A 16782-nucleotide genomic window follows, 5' to 3' on the forward strand; every position below is an offset into this window, starting at 1 on the left:
CCACAGAATAACAATGTGCATCAAGATAATGGAAGATGAAATGAGAGAAAAATGGAGATCAGATGAAAAAGTATAGTTGTAGACTGGAAGGAAAACAGTCTGTATATTTTATAATATATATAATATATATTTTATAGTTGTACTTTTCTAAAACATGCAGAGTTGTATGTACTGCATCAAAATTAGGTAGCTAAATTGATGGAGAGGGAATTGTCAATGTATGACTGGTCAAGCACAGTTGAGAAGGCAGTTCCTTGCTCAAAGTGTTCCTCTATTCTTTCCTCCAATTCCACTGTTTTATAAGTAGTAATAAATAGTGATGATTATTTTTTTTTAGCTGAAATCTGAATAATGGTAGTTTGTTTATTTCTATTTCTGTCACTATTTAGACAAATCTCTTCAGGTTCTAGACAAATCTGTCCAGGTGAAGTAGTGGGAATCAGAAGGCGATTGGCAACTACAATTCCTTGCTTTCAGAATGACAGTTCACATCTAGATTCTGTAGACGAAAAAGAGTTTTTCACTCTTTACAACTTCTGTTGTAGTTACTTTTGCCTGGATAAGAAGCTCCTAAGCTCCATAGGGCAAAATTTTGCAACACAAAAAAGCCTTGGAGTGATTAATTTGCAGCACCATGCACTGACAGAGTATAGGGCAAGAGGCCAAAAGATGAGAATAATGGAAAGCCAAAGTGTTCTCCCAGCTGTGTTAGTTGCAACGTGCTGGGAGTAGGGGACTCTTGATTGAGTGCAATAATTAGGGTAACTTTGCTTCCCTGAATGTCATTCTTGCACATCTTATCTTTCAAGAAAGCTTTAAAACAAATTTGCTTTTCCTATATTGATGATTCTGCAAATTAGAATTAAAAATAACAGCTATGTAATTTAAGAACATGTACTCTTCAAATTGTTTTGGAACTGTCTTTGTTTAACCTTCTGAAATACTTGCATTTCACAAGTTGCAGTAATACAGTTTCATAAACCATTGCCCTTTTCAAATGACTGTCAGTATTGACTTCCTAAAATCACTTTTAATAAGAGAGAAACACGACCAAGAAGTTTGCTTTGAAAAATCCACTCATTTAATCAGTTTCTTGGCATTCCTTGGTCCTAAATTAAAATGAACAGTGTGGGAATATTTTTTCCTGTGTATGTTTAGTCACCTTTCCATGTAGCGCATGGATGTGGGAGCTAGCTTGAGCAACTGACATCAGGAGAATAAATAAATCTTCAGTTCTCTTGTGCTTGCTCCAGATTGGACAGAAAAAGCTTTAAAAATAATAAAAAGCTGGTGATAGTCAATACAAATAACATCTTTTCCTATATTAGGTTTGAAGGGGGGATTAGTTGTCTGATTAAATTTTAATTTGCAAATGCTGATGTTTTAAAACCAAGGTCAAGATGTTTGCCTGCAGAAATTCTAGTAGAAAGCTTCAGTCAGAAGATGTCAGTAATATCTGAAGCTTTACTTTTGACTCATCCTTTAAGGAATAGACATAACATTGCTCAGATGATCTAGTGACCAAGATGCTTATCATGTGAGAAAGTACTCTACATTTATCAGGGCAGGAATTTTAAATATCTATTTCTTCCGCATCTTACAAATCTTTGGCAGCATGAAGTGGGAATTTAAATTGGGAGCTATGTTTAATTAATAAAACATAATCGTAAATATCAAAATAATTTTTCTATCACAATTGAAACGAAGTTCGTGTTTGGATTTCTATGTCTTTAATCTATTTTCATCTGTTGGCTTTGGCCGCCATGTAAGTAAGGCAGCACGTGTTTTTCTTCTTAACCTAGACTTAATGCATTGTGTAGTTTCTTTACCAACTATGAAGCCAACTTTTTTTCAAACAATATTCATCTGCTGTTTTGTTTTTAAGAAGAAAACAGATAGTTCCAGAAGGTAATCTGCTCATATTGTGGCTTATAGCTCTCTTAAGAAATAAAGTGGGAAGCTTATATTGATTACTGCTTCCAAATAACTAATAAAAATATTCATTTTTTTTTTACAGGAGATGACCAGATGGAGAGAAAGGGTCAAGTTTTAATCCTTTTAGTGGAACAAGCTCTCAGTTTTCAGGACTACAAAGCAGCTAGTATGCATTGCCAAGAACTCATGACTGCAGGTAAGGTAAAATAACAAAGGTGCCATGGGGTGATGGTGGTTGGAAAGCTTGCTCTGAAGTATGTTTCTTCACACTGATCCATTTCATTCAAAAAATCAGCTACTTTGTTCAAGTCAGCATGTCAGCTGTGCTTGGTGTGTAGCATGAAATATAACAACTTCCATTTATGTCTCAGAACTACAAGATAAGTCACAGTGTATTCTGGTGCAACATTGTTCTTTGAGAATTTGCTCTGCTGAGGTCTCTGAAATGGAAATGTATACCGTAATTCAGATAATCCTTTTCTTTCTGGGTCAGAAGCTCACAAGTGTGTCCTACCAGGGTTTCCATTTTTAATGGGATTTTCTTTTTTTTTTTGTGTGTGTGTGTTTAAAAAAAGGAGTCTTATTTTCTTGTCAAGTTGTTTAAATAGTCCAAATGCTATATTTTGGAATTACGGAATCGTGGAAGCATAGAACAGTTTAGGTTGGAAGTGACCTTTAAAATCATAGAGTTCCAAGCCCCCTGCCACTGATTGTGTTTGTTGTAATCACATGTGAAACAGTATTGCAGTTTAACTTGTATTTGTCCATATGTGTTCAGTATTGCTGTTATAAACAGTTATACTTACCTATGAAATTAGTTGTGGAATGTATTTTCTTTCAAGCTGTTGCAGCTTGCAAAAGTTCTCTGCAATTGCTATCCCACTTATTCATTGCTTGAAAGAATTAAGAATTTTTGTTAGACAGCTGGGTAGGAATATTTCATTCAGTTTTCTATATGAAATATGCTTACAGTATTGTAGAATCTAGGAGTAAGTGGTGACTTTTGTTTCTTACCAAATATTACAGGGACCTGATACTCTGTTGCGTATAGTCACCATAGTAGACACAGACAGTACTGCTGTAGTCTGATAGGGCAGGTGTTTGAAAGGATCTTTGCTGTGGCAGGGGCATGCTGTTCACTCTGGGTTATCCAAGTCACTTCAACTTGCCCTTCAGTGAGTCCTTAATAAGAGATTTAAAGTGGACTCGTGTGTGAGTTTTTCAAATGACTTCCTATCAAGATGATTAACATATATGTGCTATTTATGTAATTCTTATATGTGAGGATATGAATGAGAGTAAAGGATATGTATGTTGAGATACTAAGGAATATAGGTTTTGTTTCTCTGGCTCTTTTTTCAGCCACAAATTTGAGAGAGGGTGAAGAAACAGATGAATTGAGGTTATTCTAGTTTATCAGGTGACAGTTATTAAAGGGAACTTTTGCTCTTTTTTTTCCTTAAGTCTATCCATCCACTGTCCTCCACCCCAGTAAGTTTGTTCTTGTTCTGCTCTCTCTACTTTCACTGCTGCTTCACAACATACAGGTCTCTTCTAAACATTGTTACATAATGGGCGCTCAATTAGGAGTGCCATTCTTGTAATATATTTAATATTATGCTCTGAAGTACATTCTTTTTTTCTTACTGCTAGTGTAAAAGTATAGTGTGTAGGCATACAGATTGCTATCGTAAAGATATCTACAACATGGTAGTAGTGAGTCTTCCTTCTGTTTGGTCAGTCTGAAGTTGAATTATATCAATCTGATGGAGCCTTTACAGTACCTTTCTCAGGGACTGTGTTGACAGGAGTACCACATACCCTCCTTTATCTCATCTCAATGAGAATACTGCCACTTGAGAAGCTTACTCAGAAGTAAGTTTTGTGTTCCCTTGTAGGCTATGCTAAAAGTTGGGAAGTATGCAGTCAGCTTGGGCAATCAGAAGGCTACCATGACTTGGGCATGCGTCAGGAACTCATGGCTTTTGCTTTGACACACTGTCCCCCAAGTGCTATAGAGGCATTGTTGGGAGTGAGCAGTTCATTGCAAACCCAGGTACGTCTTTCTGAAACTTCTTTCATACAGTTAACTGTGTACTAAAGTATTAAAGGGAACTTCTGCTCAGTTTTGTTTCCTGAAGTCTGTCTGTCTGCCACCCCCATGGCAGCAAGCTTATACTTGTTCTGTTTTCACTGTTGTATTTCAGCATAAGTTTTCCTATAAGCTGTTTGTATGATGCCTGCTCATGTAGAAGTTCTTATTCAGTACTTCTAATGTTTTAATTTATTGCCCGATTTAACAGTCTATCTGCAAGTCCGCACCTCGAGTACTGTGTCCAGTTTTGGGCCCCTCACTGCAAGAAAGATATTGAGGCCCTGGAACGTGTTCAAAGAAGGGCAACGAAGCTGGTGAGGGGTCTGGAACACAGGCCATATGAGGAGAGGCTGAAGGAGCTGGGAATGTTCAGCCTGGAGAAGAGGAGGCTCAGGGGAGACCTTATTGCTCTCTATAACTTCCTGAAGGGAGGTTGTAGTGAGCTGGGGGTCGGCCTCTTCTCTCGTGTCATTAGGGATAGGACCAGGGGGAATGGTTTCAAGCTACGCCAGGGGAAATTCAGGCTGGACATGAGGAAGTATTACTTTTCAGAAAGGGTGGTCAGGCACTGGAATGGACTGCCCAGGGAGGTGGTGGAATCACCGAGCCTGGGGGTGTTCAAGGAAAGACTGGATGTTGCGTTGAGGGACATGGTTTAGTAGGAGCTATTGGGAATAGGTGAACGGTTGGACTGGGTGATCTTTTAGGTCTTTTCCAACCTTAGTGATTCTATGATTCTATGATTCTATAAGTACATCTAAATCCTTTTTCTAATGTTATCCAGGTTCTGTCTCCTGTTTATACGCTGTAAAGTAACTTAATTAAATGTCCACATAAAAGTTAATTAAACGCTTTTTTCATAGATTTGTTTCTGTATAATACAACTATCTTAGAAGTTTTATGTTCTGTCAGAAGATACAAGGGGGAAAGGGGAGGAATGGATACAGTACATGTGCAGTCTAATTAAGGCAGCAGCATGTGCATATCCTTTTTCATTATAAAATTGCTTGTATAGCTATGTGTATGAAAAATGTAGGAAACATGAAGGCAGTCTCTACAACTTTGGTAGCAGGGTAATTGCAGAATGAAATCATACAAAGTGTTTGAAGTGAAGTCTTGCTTCTGTATGCAGTCATATTTGGACAGGTATCTACTTCAGTTATAAGCTTGAACACAAATGGAATCTTGGCAGAATTGATACCTGTGCAATATAAAAATAAAAGCATGTTTCCATCCCTTATGTGCCTATACAAACAAAATAAAACATGCTGTATAAAGCAAAATGTGATATGCATTCTGTCAATTAATTGCCTGTTTATTGGTGCATTTTTCCTCTTTTCCTCTTAGTTGTAACATAGTGCCAGTGATTATTAGCCTTTTGCATCCATTTATCAAGGGACAGGATTCTCCTCTTCATTCACAAAGTTTGGTACTGAGTTGTTTTCTTGGATTTCTTTACTAGTGCAATATGATTTATTTCAAGCATACAGCAGTGATTATTTACTAGGTACTTGCCCCAGGACATGAAGCCCAAATTGAGATTTCCATCAAAGAATGGAAATTGCAGAAGTAACCTTCTGCAGTTACTTAATCCAAAAGCTACACATAACTTTTTTTCAGTGCTCTTCCTTAAACTTAATGTGTTTGGTCCAAGTGTGCTCTTTTTTTATATTTAGATAAATGCAAAAAATCTTTATCAGCAGTTCATGGTAACGAGATGATACTAAAAGACTGTGACTGAGTTTCTTTTGTAGAACTTTGTTAGTTCTATGGCTTGTTAATGTGACAGCTCTGCCTAGCACCTCAGTGGCACAGTTCCCATAATGAGTATTTTTGATGAAATCCTTCAGTTTATGTGGTTCAGAAGAGTCTGTGTAGTCTAAAAAGAACCCAACGATTCTTACATTGCACGGAAAAAAGCACTGCACAGAGTTCAGAGTGAAGGGAAAGTCATTTTTCCCTGGGACTGGACTGCATGAGTAAGAAGATGTCAAATAAATACATTTTTTTTCTTTTTCTCCCTACCCTTTTTGCCTCCTCTCTTGTTTTCCTCTCATGGAAGCTTTTGCATCAGAATTTCTTGACTTTCCTGTGGAATCAGTGTTTTATATTTTGATTATTTGTTCTGGTAAGAGATTATTCTGTCTTCACAGATTCTCTATCAGGCTGTGAATTACCAGCTGCTTCCTTCAGAAGGAGGTGAGAATGTGAATACCTCAGGACCTTCTTCTCTGATGAGTAAGGATACAGAGGTAATCTTTATAGACAATTCTTACAGTAGTAATGGTTTTACTTTGTATTATGCTGAAGAGCTGAGTTTGAATGTGAGCAACATCTGCCTGTATACTATGTCAAATGTGCAGTGTTTAGGGCTGCTAATTTCCATTTGATTGTTATGGGTTCAAGAGTTCTGATTTGTTTTTTTATTTGTTTTGTTTTGTTTCTTCCTTAAGAAAAGAAAAGAAAGATCTTACAGGAAAAAAAAACAGGAAAAAAAATATATATGTAAACCTAGAGGCAGGACAAGAGGGAAGTGCAAGAAAACTTAAGAAAATAAATTACATTAAAGTTCGTTTGTAAGCCTGTGCTATGTATTCAGAAATATCTTGAGTTAGACTTTTTCGGTCTCTACATGAGATACATGATTTCTTCACCATTTTAGATACTGCATGTGCAGTAGTTTTTGTGTGCAAAATCAGAAGATAGATCAACCCTGAGTTATTTCTGGAAGTAAAGGAAGGGGAGCAGAAAAGTCTACCGTTCTTTTCTACTTTTCAAGTTTATGATTTAACTAATTTAATTTTGTACATGTACAATTGAGAGTACATTTTTCTTTTTAAAGTTGATGCTGTTTTCCTTTTCTGAAAGAAATGAATTCTTTTTCTACCTCTTTGGAGTCTGGATAATTCTAATTTTGATTAAGAAGTTGTTTTGGGGAAAAAAAATATTTTTATGTTTAGTTTAGATCCCTTTTATTTTTCCCTGTGTCTTTTCTGTTAAATTCAGTTTTTCTTTAGATGTTAAACAAATCTCAGGTTGGGAGGAAAGAAAAACTCTTGAAGAAATATAGAAAAGTAGAGAAGGAAGGAAAGAGAGTTGTTTCCTATTGTATAGGCTGTTTTTTGTTTGTGTGTTTTGTTTTTAGGAAAACAGTTGAATTGCAGCCTATTTAATGGTATTTTTCCCTTGAAGGAATTTCCATGAATGATAGCAATAGATGGAACGTGTTAGTCTTTGTTTTTTGTGTATTTAATACTATATTGCTAAAATAATAACATTTTGTCCTATTTCAGAATGTTACACAGCAGGTTCTGTGCGGTTACTTATTTTAACTTTTGTCCTCGATTGAATTATTTAGGATTTATGGCTTCTTTCATTTCTCACAGTTTTACAGCGCCTCAAGAGAGAACATAGCCAACAATAATTAAGTGCTGTGTAATCCTACCTTTGTTTTAATCAACATCTGATGTAATATAACTGTTTTACTGCTGTAGCATGCCCTGGGAATTCTTCCATCTGGAATCTTTGAAACTGCAGGCAAAAATATTACTGTAGCTGCAATTTCTAATAGTTGTGATATATATCTACACACAAATGTATGTATATAAATGCAATATACATATGCATACGTGTGTGTGTGTGTGTGTGTGTGTGTGTGTGTTTATATATGTGTGTGTGTGGTTTATTTTTTTTTTTGTGATTAACTAAAACTCTTTTGTGGGTTAGTAAATGTACTGGTTTTAATCCATTAATTGCCAAATTATAATGCTTATAGGAAGAAATAGCTGTAATTATTGGAGGTGTGATATTCTTCATGGAGGTCATTTACTGTCACTGAACTCCTGTGCTGGGGAAGAGGAGATCTCAAGGAGGACTCCATGCTTGCACTGTTTAAACTCTTGCTGGCAATTTAATCAATGATGCACAGAGAATACTGCTGCTAACTAGCCATTACATGCTTGATTCACTTATTTAATCAAAGATGTCAACAATTTAAGATGTCTTTGAGGTATCCTCCTGTCCTTAAGCTACTGACCCCAAAAGTCTAGGTCCTCTTGTTAGACCTAAAAGTATAATGAATATATCCTAATTACTACCATGTGTATCAGGCTGTCATCAAAGCTTGTGTTTCAAGTAGCTGAATGAAAACAAATTGTCTGTGCTTAAAATTGCATTACTTCCTAGGTTCCAATGACAGTAATAGCCTTAATAAACCATTACACATCCAGTGACACCTGCATTCTAGTGTTGTAATCTTGAGGTGCATCCTTTTTGTAATTTCTAATCCACATGTTGGTTTATGTTTGCAGGAATTTTTGATATTTATTTTTTGTTTAACTACGAATCCTTTAGCTTTCCTTTCATGTAATCAACATATGCAAGTTTTCTTTAAAAAAAAAAAAAAAAGTACATATTCTGCTATTCTCATTTGTTACTTTCAGATGTCTATTAATGCATAACATATATTCAGGGTATGCTTTCAGCATATTTGGATCCTTGTACATTGGCTAGTTGTCATTTAAGGGAACAACAATGACAAATCAGTGTGGCAGGTATTTTTTTATCACTCTTCTGTGGCTTTTTTTAAAAAATGAAATGGTTGGCTTTCTCTTTGTTATTAGGTTAGACTGTTTGAATCTGTACAATTATATGTATATAAACACAGGCAAGTATTTTAGCTGTTAATTTAGATTATCCTGATAATTTAGAATTTGTTGGATTTTTCTTCTTTTATAGTGATTTAGATTCATATAATCTTTTTAGATGCTAAAAGAAAATTTTCCTCAAAATCTTCAAGTTATGTCCTTGTAAAGGATACAAGTAAACTTATCTTACTACATTGGATCTTTAATATTATTTAGGGAATAACATAGATTTACAGAGGTTAATTCAGGATAGCATAAAGTTAGGCTAAAAATGTTACAGTTCAAATTACAGAGAAGAAAGACTTTAAGTTTTGATATGTTGTACTTAGTATGCATTTTGTTCATTTGCGTCTGTCATGAACAGTTGTGGACTAATATTTCTCATTCACTTATTACTTTTGCAGATAGAATTCTATTTCAGTAAACTTTGCTGTAAGGAGATAAAGCTGTAAAAGTTTACTGTATGGACAGGAATATTGATATTGTGTGGTGTTGGAAACCATATTTACATTACCATGCTAATTATGTGTTTATGTACTAATATGTAAACTTCGTAAAGTATGCCACAAACATAAACCTTTCATGGCTGAAATAATTAGCACAGATCAACCAAATGGATGTTTTGAGTATTAATTAAATACTTTACATGGCAAAGAGCTGATGCAGAAAGCTTTCTTTGTCCTGTATGTTAAGAATTGATTTTAATGTAAGTCTGCTGACTCACTGGAGTGAAGATGTTTTGCAGGAAACCATAAGGAGGCCTCATTGTGGCCTTCCAGCTCTTGAGGGGAGCTTATAAGCAGGAGGAAGAGCAACTTTTTACATGGACTAATAGTGATAGGAGAAGGGGAATGGCTGATTTAAAATAAAGTAGGGGAAATTTAGGTTAGTCATTTGGAAGAAATTCTTTGCTAGACGGTGGTGAGCCCCTGGCACAGGTTGCCCCCACCAGTTGTGAATGCCCTATCCTTCAAAATGGTCATGGCCAGGTCCGGTGGAGCCCTGGGCAGCATGATCTGGTGATTGGCAATCCTGCCCATGGCGGTGGAGTTGGGACTAAATGATCTTTAAGGTCCCTTCCAACCTAAGCCATTCTATGATTCTTTGAATGTGTGTATGTTGCAAAAATGTTTTAGGCTTGAGCATAGACTAAGATTCTTCATTGCATTCTGTTAGATATACTGTATTTCTATCTACCTTGTAAGTGCTGAGTGAGAATTTCAAGTCTTGATACTTCTTTGCTTTCTGTGGAGATGATTGTTTACAGTTTACTGAAAACTCAATAAATGCTACCTTTAATAATATAAGATTGTCTCTACTATCAGGTTGCTTGAATTGCTGAAGATTAACTTCAGCATGTTTGATGTTCTCAATCATAGAGAGATTGCTTTTTTTTTATTGCTGAGTACATAAATTAAAACATTGTCATGATAAACTTTGGAGTTATGTGCAGTTGCATCTGGACATGTGAGATTACAACTGAATAAGAGGCAAAATGTTCTACTGATCGTGCTACTGACTTCAGATTTAAACTCTTACTTAACTTTTTTTTTTTTACGACAGCCATTGCCTAAATTAATGAATGTTGAAATAAGTTATTAATACAGCATATTAACACACTGTAAATTCTAATGTGTTTTGGCATTAGGTCATTATTGTAATTAAAACATGGGTCTAACACTTATCACTGTGTGTTGGATGTGCTCGCAGGATGATACCAACATCTCCGCTAGCCAGTCTGCTGATCTGTTGTACTGGACAACAACAAAAACCATGAAGGTGTTGTCTAACACAACTATGACTACAAAAGCTATGCTGCATGCTGTCAGTGATGGTCAGTGGTGGAAGAGATCACTAACTTACCTTCGACCGTTACATGTAAGGGATTGCTGATGTGTCTTGAGACGTTTACATATTTACTGATATGTTACTGTAGGAGGGCTCCTTGTAGATATCTGTCAACTCAAACTAATAAATTAACTACTGACATCAAGGGGCTGTTGACAAGCGAATCCCAATGAAATAATGTGCTTGAAGGTGCTTCCTCTTCCTAGTTTTTCTCTTGCTTTTTTTTTTTTTTTTTTAGCATAGTGTGAGAAGGCATGGTTTAAACTTGGTTGAAATTCAGAACTTTGGAGAATAGAGCACAGTGAAGTTAACAATTTAAGTACTGAAGTTATCTTTGGAGCTGTTTATTTTTCAGTTTTTTTTTTCCCATATTGCTTATTTGAGTGGATTTTCTATAATATTCTTGATACCAGTTTCTGCAATGTCACTGTTAAGTGTGATTTAAAAAATAAAATAAAATAAAAAATCTTTGTGTAGGATGTTGCTTGTCTTGCTCTCCATTGATTTCAGGAATATTTTTACTTTATACTATACTATACACTTTTGAATAACAGTACAGAGGTTTCAATGAGGTTTTGTATACAACTAAGCTGTACCTTTTTTTTCCTTTCCCCAGGGACAAGAACTTGGAGATGTATTAAAAAGTGGGCTGGGAGAAAATATCACAGTGGAAAAGCAAGGCTGTCATCCATTTTATGAGTCTCTAATTGCTGACCCGTATGTTGCAGAAGTAAGTTTCAGTTACAGAGTTCTGAATCTTTTTTTTTTTTTTTTTCTAGATTTATAATTAAGGAATGTATAGATTTTTGATGATACGTTTGATTTGCAAGAATCTGAAGTTTTGTGTGACAGTAGGAAAAATAGAAGACAGAGGGAATTCTTATTCATACCTTAAGGGTGGATATCAACAGAATGAGGCTAGACTTCAGTGCATGACATCAGGACAAGAGGCTAGGGCTCAAACTCAAACACAGGAAGTTTCATCTGCATATGAGAAAAAAAAAAGTCACTGTGGGAGGTGACTGAGCGCTGAAACCAAGTTGCCTGGGGGGGTGTGGAGTCAGGTTCTGGACTGGAGATGGTTAAAACTTGCCGTGATGTGATCCTGTGCAGCGTGTTAGATAACCCTGTCTGAAGCAGAGGTATTGGGAGTAGATGATCCTAAGTGGTTCCTTTCATCCTTAACTATTCTCTAATTCTGTGGATAAATTCCAGAATTAAATAGAAATGAGAGCAAAAGAAAGAACTGAGGTTGATGATTGTAACTGCAGTGTGTAGTGTGCATGCATCACTTACCATGTTTTACTTCTAGTCTGAAATCAGCTACGGTACGTACCAGAACAATTCTTTGGAAAGTTTCGCAGAAGTATTGTTGAGGACAGAAAAACTCACAGAAACGAAGAGTGAAGCAAAAGACCTGCTTCCAACTACAGAAGGTATGAGTGTGTGTGTGTGTATTCACTCTTGTACTTAACTATAATATAGTAAGTACAGCAGAAGCTTTGGATGAGTTTAAGTGTGGAGAATGGTACATAATGCTTTCAGTACTGTCTTGATAGTTTGTACAAATTATTCTAGTTTAACTTCATGGGTTGGTAAGTAGTCTTAATAGGAGTAGATACAGTTTTTAGAGAAGTGCTGTTTCTAAAAGGAGTCACTCAGTAGAAACCAGAAATTTTAAATATGAAAGTTGGCTTTAAATAAATAGAAACTGTTATTCAAGAGACTGACAAGGTTATGAACATTATGAAGAAAAAAAATGCTGAATATTTCGTTAATACTGCAAACTACAAATATTTAAAATGAAATTTACAACACGTTGTTAGTAACTCTATTTGTTCAGAGCTCGTGCCCTTGTTTAAAACAGCAATTCTTATTGCAGGATCATTGCAGTATTTTATTTGGTATGTAACTTCTCAATTTCCGATTTCTGGAAACAGTAGAACTTTTTGTCTTTTCTTAAACTTTTAAGTTTTATAGATCATACTCAGTGACTTGTTAATGGAAATAGTTCCACTTTTTAAAAGCAAAACAAAACTCCTTCAGTTGTTTGATATTCCTTTTGGCAATTTCTTGCTAGTTTAAGAAATGATCTGTTTAAATATTTACTGTTAGTGCCTTTTGAAGGAAGAAATCTATTATATTTTACTCTATGGGAAGATCTGCCAAGAAAAGTGAGTGTATTAGTTCACTTACAGGATGAGAAAAGTTTAAAGTGAGACTTTCTTCATAATCCATGCAGTTTTATTTCAAATGTTCAATGAAAACCATGTTATTTTACACGTATACAGTTCTGTAATTTCAGATATGTGCTATTTCTACAAATAACTACTACAGTTTAATTGTAATAATAATATATGTGACATAATGTCAACAATCACAAACATAAATGAGGATACATTTGTGTGAAACATTGGAAAAGTTGACGCTTCCTAGGTGTTGGTAAATTACATTTGTCACATTTTCTTCCTCTTCCTTCCAAAAAAACCTCGTGTTATGAAGTCAAAATGTGCACAAGAAGTGGAGGAAAAAAAATATCAAAAAATGAAAATATTTCTATATGTTTGTTGGCACTTTGTTTATCATTCGTTATCCTCCCTATTTTGCTATTCCTGTTATGTTTAATCCCTTTGGCAAACTTCAAATTTGGCAGCAGTCTGAATAATTTTACATCTTTGTAAGTTTTGCAAAGATATGTGCCGGGACAAAGTGGCATCCTGCTAATATCCATAGTCTCCAGTTTCAACCTGGTGGTTTTACATGTTAGAGAATCCCCATAGCGCTACATGGTGCTATAGTGGAGACATAAAACTGAATGATTTTTGTCTTCATGTGTATGTATTTGTATGTTTGCATCGGTAGAAGGATGTACATAGGTACGTGAGCACATACTTGCACACAGGCCTCCCCAGAAATGTGTATGTATATATTTATTCAGTACAGAGTGTATTCTTTCTCAGAAGAAATGAGAACGGAAGTAGTTCCTACTCTTAAGTACTCTTAACTGGGAACTTTATGTTGAGCTTCATGCAAGAGTGTGAATGAAATCATATACTGGCTATGGTGCTATTGGTTTGGTGCTTTGTTGTTGTGATTGTTGTCTGGAGGGTGAAATATTTGCTAGCTGGGCAGTTGTCTAGTTGCAGATGTTAAGTTGGAAGAGAATACAGTGTTGTATACCCTTGAAGTTTTTTGGTCATGAATTCTCCAGAGAAAGGGAAAAGAGGTCAGAGCTGAAGTTTGTCTTTTTCTGCTTGCAGTTTTTTCTGCTTAAGTAGAGATACTACAATACAAAATATCATTTTTGCAAACTAATTTATAAAGATTTTGTTGTTAGGTTTTGCCTGAGTTCTACTATGTTTGCTTGAACAGTATCCAGGTTATTTTGAATGTAGTAGAAACAAGCTGTCAGCAGCAAGAAACTAATGGTAAAAGCTATTTGAAGCATACAATCTGATGAACAGTTTTGTATTTGCAGTAGCTGAAATGTTACCATCCAGACAGCCTCTGTGAATACCTGTCACATAGAAATTTGCTTGTTGTATCTGGCTGGGGGCCAGTACGTAAATCTTCAGCCTAATGGCAAGTTAGTGATAATCAGAAAATTATAGTTGATCATTCAAACGTTCGTATTCATTGGAACAGAGAATTCTTTTGGGGGGAACTGTGTGTGTAAAGTAAAAGCGCTTCTTGCCAGCAAGCATTAAGGGTGGTTTTCACAATATATATAGAATACAGATACTTGAGACTTTCTTAAAATAAGCAAAGAGAGGTTCTACTGACTGGAGAAAAAAAAAAAAAAAGCTTTTTTTTCCCCTAGTATGCTTATGATTCCTTTAGTAGTTTCTGATCTGAGCTTCCTTAGATTTTTGAACTTCCTTCTGGAATTAATAGCTTATGTGCAGTTTTGGGAGTAGGGAATATTAACCTCATCAACATCATTATTTTGCAACTGTTGAATCTTCTGTAGCAACCACAGTGATGCTTCACTTTGGTACAAAAGAAAATAATGCATAAAGGAGCAAGCCTGTTATTAATCATCAAATCATAGGTATTTTCACTGTGTCTGTGCCACCTTTGTTCCCTTTTTTTGCAAAAAGGAAAACATAATGGTTTCTATTTTTAAACAAAAAGGAAGCTGGGGATTTATAATGTAGGGAAAGCAGATAACTTCTTGTCAGTTTTATTTGAAGTATGTCTTTTATGGTCAGAATCATTGCAATTAGGAAAAATATTATTTGTATTCATTTCTACTACATCTTTGTGCTTCACATTCTGTTTCAAATATGTGGCAGCAGCCTAGGAGGTTATTGTTCAGTGGGTTTCGTGTGTATGTGAGAGGTTCTGTGAAGTGTGTGTGTGTGTGTGTGTCTGTGTTAAGAATTTTTTTTCCCCTTCTCTCCTTTTTCTTGTATTGAAATGTAAATATGCTGGAAGAAGACTAGCTAATCTGTTTTCTGTACTCTAAATTTTCTTTAGATGTAGGAGTTTCTGGTTTGTTTTGTTTTTGCTCTTTTCCTAATGGCAGAAAAACAGAAAGGAAAAGCAGTTGTAAGAATTATGGTGTCTGCTTAAGATCTTAGTTTTCCTATATTTCCAGTTTTCTTAGTAATTTCATTTTCTCATGTACCTTCTAAGTTTAGCTTTAGAATTTGTTAAAAATGAACACTAGTATTTAATTAAGGAAACTTCTCTTCTAGTTATCTGTATGCTGCTTAGTAACAGACCTAATCATAGTCAGTGATGCCTTTCTAGTTACACGATTGTCCAAAGCTTATATGTAACTGTAGCTTATAACTTCTTACTTGGATAATGCATTTTAGGTATAGTTGTCTGTGATATAGTTAAGTGATTTTTTTTTTTGCAGTTCTTTACAATGTGTTTAATCCAAATAAACTTGTTTCTCACTATAATGTTTTGGGGAATTTCCTCGCATGTTCTTTTTCACAGAATCACAGAATCACCCAGGTTGGAAGGGACCCCAAGGATCATGTAGTTCCAACCCCCCTGCCTAGCAGGGCCACCAAACATACACATTCAGATCAGGTTGCCCAGGACCCCGTCCAACCTGGCCTTAAACACGTCCAAGGACGGGGCATCCACAACCTCTCTGGGCAGCCCGTTCCAGGGCCTAACCACTCTCCTAGTAAAGAACTTCCCCCTAACATCCAACCTAAATCTTCCCTCCTTCAACTTGGATCCATTTCCCCTAGTCCTGCTATTGTCAGCCCTTCTGAAGAGTTTACTCCCCTCCTGGGTGTAGGTTCCCTTCAGGTATTGATAGGCTGCAATGAGGTCACCCCGCAGCCTTCTCTTCTCCAGGCTGAACAAGCCCAACTCCCTCAGCCTGTCCTCATAGGGGAGGTGCTCCAGCCCCCTGATCATCTTAGTCGCCCTCCTCTGGACCCTTTCCAAAATCTCAATGTCTTTCTTGTACTGAGGGCTCCACACCTGGACACAGTACTCCAGATGGGGCCTCACAAGAGCCGAGTAGAGAGGGACAATCACCTCCCTGTCCCTGCTGGCCACCCCTCTCCTGATGGAGCCCAGGATCCCATTTGCCTTTCGAGCTGCCAGAGCGCACTGCTGGCTCATATTCAGTCTCTCGTCCATCAGGACCCCCAGGTCCTTTTTGTTTTAGTGTTTCTTATTTAAAAAATTATGCCATTTGTTGCTCTTAATTTTTTATTTTAAGTTAAAAGTTTTTGATATGTCATCTTGTATTCAGTTGTAAGTGAATTTGAGCTCATGCTTGAAAAGAAAACATTTTGTGCAATTCCTCTAGTTGGTATCTTGTAACATTTGGCACATCGTGTTAGTGCCTTGACTTTACAAGAAACATTTACTTATAGTAAATATAAGTACTGATGATCTTTCAGTGGCTTTGTTTAACATCTGTTACCACGCTGTCTCATTCTTGTTTGGTTAATGCATGGAACACTTTGTTGGGAAATCAAGGTAAAGCTGTGTTGCAGTTTAATTACATATTCTCTGTTTCTGATTAGTGTTTAATTGAATATGTATTAAGTTCTTCAAGCTAGCGTCTAATAAAATAAAGGTAAGTGAAAACCATTTTATCTGCTAACTGTCAAGGCTGGATGGGTCACTAATCCAAGCATTATTTTCCTTCCATATGTACTGCAGTTCTGTTACAACTGGCAAGTGATGCTTTACCAAATGATATGGCCCTGGCTCTTGCCTATCTGCTTGCACTGCCGCAGGTATGTTGATACTGATTTTATACATATGTTTTTCAAA

The 16782-nt window shown here is 36.1% G+C and overlaps 1 protein-coding gene across 1 annotated transcript in view; it reads left to right on the forward strand.

The window, feature by feature from the left end:
* The window catches only part of NBAS (NBAS subunit of NRZ tethering complex), a 162191-nt gene that overhangs the window by 57543 nt on the left and 87866 nt on the right, over nucleotides 1–16782 (forward strand). Inside the window, exons 33-39 of the mRNA XM_048936226.1 lie at nucleotides 2018–2131; nucleotides 3834–3991; nucleotides 6184–6282; nucleotides 10387–10554; nucleotides 11141–11254; nucleotides 11837–11960; nucleotides 16669–16745. Coding sequence (XP_048792183.1) covers nucleotides 2018–2131; nucleotides 3834–3991; nucleotides 6184–6282; nucleotides 10387–10554; nucleotides 11141–11254; nucleotides 11837–11960; nucleotides 16669–16745 — 854 coding nt within the window. The remainder of the gene's footprint in view (nucleotides 1–2017; nucleotides 2132–3833; nucleotides 3992–6183; nucleotides 6283–10386; nucleotides 10555–11140; nucleotides 11255–11836; nucleotides 11961–16668; nucleotides 16746–16782) is intronic.

Source organism: Lagopus muta, chromosome 2 (assembly GCF_023343835.1).
Source record: "Lagopus muta isolate bLagMut1 chromosome 2, bLagMut1 primary, whole genome shotgun sequence".
In the NCBI taxonomy this organism is placed as follows: domain Eukaryota; kingdom Metazoa; phylum Chordata; class Aves; order Galliformes; family Phasianidae; genus Lagopus; species Lagopus muta.